Source organism: Cryptomeria japonica, chromosome 7 (assembly GCF_030272615.1).
Source record: "Cryptomeria japonica chromosome 7, Sugi_1.0, whole genome shotgun sequence".
Lineage (NCBI taxonomy): Eukaryota > Viridiplantae > Streptophyta > Pinopsida > Cupressales > Cupressaceae > Cryptomeria > Cryptomeria japonica.
Window position 1 is genome coordinate 332,242,796 of NC_081411.1, and position 7,806 is coordinate 332,250,601.

Here is a 7,806-nt window from a genome sequence, read left to right on the forward strand (position 1 = left end):
TGATGATGCCATTATTGTCAGTAAATTTTTTAGATCACTTTTAGTTGTCTATGCAATCAGGGTTGCTGCTATTCAGGAGCTAAGGTCTATCAACAAAACCAAGGTATCTTTAGACTCTATTATTTCAAAGTTGATTGCATATGAATTGAATGGCTATGATGGTAGTGTTCAGAAGACTGAGTCGGCCTTTAGAGCATCTGCTTCCTCCACACTGATCAGGAAAGGAAAAGAGATCAGTACTAGTTATGAATCCAGGACAAGTAGAGATATGGACGATGAGGAGATTCTAATGGAGTTTGAAGCTCTTCTTGCCAAGAGACTTCCAAAAGGCACCGGAAAATACAGAGGTAAGCTTCCTCTGAATTATTTTTCCTACAATAAGATAGGACATATAGTTGTTAACTGTCCTAATAATGACAATAAGGATAAACTGGAGAGGTTTAGGAAGTATAAAGGAGTAGGTAGGAGAAATTATCTTGTTGTAGTGGATGGAGGTGTTACCGATGAGGAATTTGAGGATGAAGAGAATGAGGACATAGTGTTTATGGCTGTCAAGGAAGAGTTGTCTGACAAGAAAGCCCTTGTCTCACATATTGACAACTCTAACAAGTGGATCATTGATAGCAGTTGTTTTCACCACATGACCGGTGACCGGAGAAATTTCTCTCTTGAAGAATATGATGGTGGTGTTGTCTAGTTTGGAAATGATGCACCTTTCATGGTGAAAGGAAAAGGATCCATCTCACTAAATGGAAAGAGAAGTGTGGATAATGTTTACTAGGTGGAAGGCCTTAAGCATAATCTTTTGAGTGTTTCTCAACTGAACAATAAAAGACTCATACTGGAATTCAAAGGTGGAGTCTGTAGAATAATTGGAAAGAGTGGTCAACTTATTGCCACTGATAAGGAGACTAGAGGAAACCTGTTTTAGCTGAATACCAAGATTAGTCAGTGCCTGATGGCAAAATTTGATGATAGTTGGATATTGATTAGGAGACTTTGTCATATAAATTTTGACAATATTGTAAAGGCTTGTAAGATCAAGGCAACAAGAGGATTGCCTTTGCTAAACAAACCGGAGAATGCCTTGTGCAGAGAATGCCAACTTGGGAAGATGTATTCCTCAACATTCAAAGGTAAGTCTTTTTTTGTGGAGAACTTACTTGATCTATTACACACTAATCTGTGTGGTCCGATGAAAACTAGAACCATTCAGGGAGATCGGTACTTCATGATTCTTACTGATGATTGCTCAAGAATGATGTGGGTCACATTCTTGAAAGACAAGTCTGAGGCATTTGGAAAGTTCAAAGCCTTTAGGGCATTGGTGGAGAAGGAGAGTGGTAGAAGGATAAAATACCTAAAGATTGATCATGGAGATGAATTCACTTCTGATGAATTCAATAAGTACTGTGAGGAGAATGGGATTAAGAGGCAATTGTCTACCCCAAGGACACCACAACAAAATAGCATAGCAGAAAGAAACAATAGGACTATGGTTGAAGCAGCCAGAACTATGTCGATCCAAGGAAATGTCGCTCACACATTTTGGAGAGAAGCAGTAAGCACCGTAGTCTATACCATGAATCGGGTACTCATTAAGAAAGGTAAAGACAAAACCCCTTATGACTACTGGAATAGGAGAACTCCTAATGTGGGTTATTTCAAAGTGTTTGGGAGTAAATGCCATATCAGGAGAGGTGAGCACATGAGTAAGTTTGATGCTAAATGTGATGAAGCCAAAGAAGGAATAGGGGGAGTGTGGAGAGAAACATTTGCATCAACAAAACTGCAAATCCCTCGTCCTGCCTACCAATTCACCGATTTTCTATGGCCAAGCCATGTGACCACCCTTTTACCCAATCACTCCCAGGTTATGGATTACTTTAACAGTTATGCAAACCAATTTGGGCTGCTGGATTGCATTCAGTTCAATACAAAAGTGGTGGAAATTCGATATAGTGGGAAAGAAAGCGGTGCATCTGCTGGATTGTGGGGTAAGAATGGAGGCGCTTATGATGATGGAGAGGTCTGGGATGTTGGTGTGCACAATTGCAATGGAGAAAGCATCGAGGTGGTCATTTGTAACCTTAAAACACATGTTACTTTTTGGCATCTAGTATCCACCATCGATAGTATCCACCATCGATTATATTTATGGATTTATTTGTCCTTGTCTATGAATCTATTTCAAATTGTGTTTTACAGAGGTATTTATTTTGGGTTTTTAGGAAGATCAGGAATTGAGATGAAATATAGGGTAGCTGTGTAGATCTGTTGGTGTAGTATATACAAGAGGTGGGGTTTAAATGGGATTCTACCAAACTTTTACTAATTCAGGCCGCCCAGGCAGATTTTTACTAGTGATTAAACGATTTACTTTCTGCGATTCAGGAACCAACTTTTTCAACCTAATCTGTTATTTGTCTATGATTAGGGAGGTACAATGTCAGAAAAGGTTGGAAGCTGGGAAACTGGTTTAGCGTGTATGTTTTCTGGCTTTTCTGTAAGGATGTCCGTCTCAAGGAAAAAAATTAAACACAAATTTAAAATGTTAGGTATGATCTTGATATAAATTTGTAATAATAAAAAAGTTATATTCACTTCTCAAATAAAGTATACAGCATATTTATTGAATTTCTTTAAAATGAAAACATATACAGTATTTGCAATTGTCTTAGCAATTTGAAAACAGGCATAGTAATTGTAATTGTCTTTATCAATTTGTTACCAAGGAAGATGTGAGTTTCAAGTCGGAAATTATTTTGTATAGTTGTCTAGTTGGGGCCTTATGTACCTCATTCCAACTAGATTCGATACAATGTAGGCTGTGAGTCTTCTCTTAGTTTTGCGTAGGATACACATGACTCTCATTGGCATGCTACCAAGAGACTATTAAGGTACGTGAAAGGTTCAAAAAACTTTGACATATATTATTTTTCTATTGAAAATGTGTGAATTAGTTCATTAAATAGACTTTAATTGGTTTTGACTAGGTTTAATAGATTATATAAACTCGGTATCTCATTATGTTTTTTCACTTGAATCTAGACCTTTATCTTGGACTAGTAAGAAACATAAAATCATGGCTCTATTTTTTATATTATTGCTCTTGAAGGATCTACATTTGGTAGAAGAACAAATAACTACTTCATACTGTGAGAATAGTTGCACCAATGCAACTACAAAGAACACTATGTTTATTGCTAGATCAATCACATAGAGATTTGACATCATTTTGTTCAAGATTTGGTCCACAATGGGAAAGTGGAATCGTAAAATTTTCCCACATATAAACAAATAATTAATATCTTCACCAAAGATCTTAGCTATAATTTTGTAACTTTGACCCATAAATTATCCTAATACCCATAGATTATCCAGAGGGATATTGAAGGAGTGCATGCTCAATAATGTTAGTTATATGATTGCAGGTGTAGTTTGTATGATCTAATTTGTATGATCTATTGTTTTGTTTTTTTGTTATAATTTGCTCCTGCAACATTTATTATTATTATTTTTAAATATCTTCATGCTTTATATGTAATAGCTATGTAATCATATTTCGACTATTTTAAAGTGCTTTTATACTTATGTTTTCAATTTTATTATCCTTAATAAATTAGGATGTAACTACTAGAACATATAATATTATACAGTATTATATATTATGATGGAAATAATGATTTTGAGATGAATTATATAGAGCTGAAAAATTGTTATCAATAAAACAAATTTGTTTTTTTTCTCTCAATATTTTCTGATTCGATATAATGTAAGGGTTGTTATCTTATGTTTTCATTTCATTCAACTACTACATAGTCTAGATGCTGTATATTCGATAGAATGCTTAGCATGCCTATAAAGTGTGTCTCCTTCCATCATCATTCTCAACATATTATTTTGCCAACTCTGAACGTGTGATTATAAGATGTCTGAGTTCTTTTCATAAAGAACTTGCACACTTCATGTTCCTCTTACTCTTTTCCTCAATGGGTGCATACTTGAATAAATAGATTGAAAAACCAACCTATGCCTAAATATGTGATCTTGAATACCAATTTTCCACAATCTATAATACTTTTTGCTGCTGTTTCAATTTTCCAAGAATCTAAAAATCTTTCTCAACCATTCCACTGCACAAATAGCTATGACAATTAGACCTTGAAGCAGAGGCACCCTGTTATGTTCCACGTCATTAGACATCTCACACCTTGTCAAAACTTGTGGCACGTTACTGTTTCTCTTGGTGTACCCTTCCCCCCTTACCCATACTAAGCAAACATAAAATCAATGCCATTGTTTGACATGATAGGTCTTTCACTGTCAATGCGAAATACACCCCTTCCATCTGAGATACACCTACCCTTCATAGAGCCAATGAAACTGAAGTATCTTTTATAAAGCTCTATAAGTTGTACGTGCCAGGACTTCTTAAGTAGTTTGACATAACATGTGTGCTGTGTTCCATAGATAGTCAAGTGTAATACTATCTTGAATAATTCTAAAGGATCTTTTTTAAATAACATGGTCACTGCATCTGAGAATTATTAAGACTAGGAATATTCTATTATAGATGTTACTGAGATTTAATTTAATTAGGATGTATAAAACTGTGTGGCATTTGATTTTATAATCCTTTTTTAAGGAGCTGGCCATTTGTTAATAAGAGTTATACAGAAATATTCAATACCGAATTTTGTTCTATATCCACTTCATCATTGCAGCATGTAAAATAAAAAATATAACTCAAATGATCCAGGGTTCCCAATGTATTTTACGGAATGAAGTTAAACAGGTTATGCGTGGTAATAACCTATATTATTCTATTGAAGATAAGTTAGCAGATATCTGGCAAAACAAAAAGATGTATTTCTCTCAAGTTGATTCATCAGTTACATTTAAAGCATAAAAGTAAACCATTTGAACTTTGCATTACGTCGTCTTGAGAGTTATATCGAATTTATTATACTTTAAATATGGTTAAAGTATATTCTATGTGTCACTCACTCCTGCTGGCTCTTTTCTACGTTTGTAATATCTATTAACCTTCCGAAATTTTCCACTGGTCATTCAGCTGTTTGACAACCTATGGGTAGTCTCTAGGTTATCTTTATTCATGCTGCTGCTGGTTGGAGTTTCGGTTTCTGGTAGTCCCATTGAAATATTATTTTTTTTTTTTTATAAAGGCAGAGCCATGGATGGAATTTAGTTTTTTAATAACTTATATCTTACAAATATTTATGCTACAATGCAAGTGCTGTAATCTGATAGAAATCCTCAGTAACTCTCGTTGTAGACCATAATCCTTGACTCAGACATGAATAACTGGTGCAGGATCGCCTCTGAATTCATAATTAGCAATTGCTATTGATTAATGTTAGGACTATTAAATTTAATAAAGCTCTTTTTTCTGTATTGTTTATTTGTAGTAGAATTAATGTATTTATCCTCTGTTTTTACATCTCTACTGACATGGTTTTTGTTTGAGATCTTTGCAGTGGTATCATTTTGATTTCTTGATCTTATGCATTGGTAAATATGGGGGTCTGCCAAAAATTCCTTTGTTTCCTCCAAAGAAAGGATCAGAAGTATTTCAGGGAAAAGTTTTGCATACAATGGACTACTCTGCTTTAAATGAAAAAGATGCTTATGAAAATATCAAAGGGAAAAGAATTGTGATTATTGGATATCAGAAATCAGCAATAGATTTTGCTGTAGAATGTGCTGAGGCAAATCAAGGTATAATAAGTACTCTAAATATTATATGTGTTTTGTTGAGTCAATTGTAGATTCTAAACTAACCAAATTAGAAAATTGATTCTAAATGCTTTTTGGTGTACAAGATAATCGATTCATGTTTGCAGGAGAAAATTGCCCTCCTTGTACAATGGTCTTTAGAAAACCTTACTGGTTTGTTCCTGAGGATTATTTGATTTCGGGAGTGCACTTATCATATTTGTATGGCACACGCTTCTCACAATTTTTACTTGGTAAACCAGCACAGGGTTTTCTGTTGAACTCAATATCATGCATACTCGCTCCATTGGTAATTTTTATTTTTTTATTACACATCAATTTCAGCATAGATTTACTAACACAATTTCAGCATAGATTTACTAATTCAGATCATTCTTCCAATCAATTAAAACTATTGATGTTTTCTACAGAGATGGTCAATGTCCAAATTTGTAGAGCTTTCCTTGCTCTGGAAATATCCATTGAGAAAGTATGGGCTTGTTCCAGATGCGAGTTTTCTGCAGTCAATAGCTTCCTGCAACACTGGATCATTCCCAAATAATTTTTTTCCAAAAGTAGAAGAAGGTCTCATACGTTTAGTTTTTATAGTAAGGGCATTGTGTTAGATGACGGAACAAATGTGGAAGCTGATGTTGTTGTTTTGGGTACTGGTTATGATGGAAACGAGAAATTAAAGACTTTCCTTCCAACAAAATTTGGAGATGCTTTTGACAAATCAGGTGCTGCACTCTCTTTGTACAGGTATGAAAAAAATTATTTCCAATTTATTATGGTTGATTATAATTGTAGAATGAAATAAATGTATTAAAAAAATTGATAGTAGGAAAGTGGGCTTAGATGTAAGTTTAAACTATTCTATTGCAGGGGGCTCATTCATCCGCGCATTCCTCAAATGGCAATTCTTGGCTACTCAGAGAGTTCATCAAATTTGCAGTCTTCAGAAATACGTTCCCAGTGGTTGGCCCATTTTCTGTCTAACAAAATAGTGATGCCAAGTGTTAGGGAAATGGAGGTAAATACAAAAGAGCTTCAAAAATATCTAAAGAGACTCACACCCATGTTTTGGAAAGCTTGTATTTTTCAAATTACTGATAATGACAATCTTTGTAAAGACATGGGAAGAAACCAAATGCGAAAAGGGAATTGGTATGATGATTTTTTCTCTCCATATTCTAACATGGATTATGGAATGGATAATTAAAAGTTCCTATTTTTGATGAAGAGCATGGGCCCTCTTCTGTCTTGACCGATATCAAAAGATCCATAATATAAGCATTAGTAAAGCACTAGGTGTGATACATCAATATAACGTGTATAAACAGATGTTCCTTTCTGTGGGGTGAGGAGGGCTAGCTAGATCATGAGGAATAGATGCAGACATCTTTTGTGAAAGTTAAATTGGGAGGGGTATTGGATCCCTTTTCCTCATGGAGTTTTGAAAATTAATATTGATGGTGTGATAGCTGTGGAGATGATCAGTTTATTTTTTATTGTTTTGATTTATAAGGGTTTTTATATCAATAATCTCATGGAGTCTCTCGCCATTTTGTATGTTGTGGAGCGTTGTTGTGTTCTTGGCTGGCAAAGGATTCTTTGTGAATCTGATTCTTATGTGGTGACGACTTTGCCGAATGAGCAATGGCTAGATGATGTCAGTTGGCATTTAGCTTTGATTATTAGATAGATTCTTTGGTTGTGTGGCACTTTGGAATTTGTTACTTTTATTCACATTCCTAGGGAGTGGAATGGAGTAGCAGATTGTTTGGACAAATGGGACTTCTGAACATATGCAGGGTTGAAATATTGTGGATAGGGGACAATTATCTCTAGAATTGTCTCACATGTTCGATCACTTAGTGGATAAAGATAGGATTGTGTAGTGATTTCTTCTTTGTTGGGCGGTTAGCCCTTCTTGCTTTGTATCTCTTATTTATGTAGATTAAATTTTTTATCCCTGTTTTAGTAAAATATTTTGTGTATTAAGAATTATGGGAACTTAAAAACTATTTTACTTTGAAAAATGATTACAAATCATTTTAGTTTTTT

At 34.5% G+C, this 7,806-nt stretch overlaps 1 protein-coding gene across 1 annotated transcript; it reads left to right on the plus strand.

The window, feature by feature from the left end:
* Positions 1 to 1,373: 1,373 nt before the first annotated feature.
* LOC131046674 (probable flavin-containing monooxygenase 1) lies at positions 1,374 to 7,372 on the plus strand. The gene is given in 7 exon segments (XM_059208639.1): positions 1,374 to 1,434; positions 1,740 to 2,074; positions 5,502 to 5,742; positions 5,847 to 6,049; positions 6,171 to 6,335; positions 6,338 to 6,501; positions 6,625 to 7,372. Coding segments are annotated over 7 exon segments (1,506 nt in total). The 3' UTR covers positions 6,962 to 7,372.
* The last annotated feature ends 434 nt before the right edge of the window (positions 7,373 to 7,806 follow it).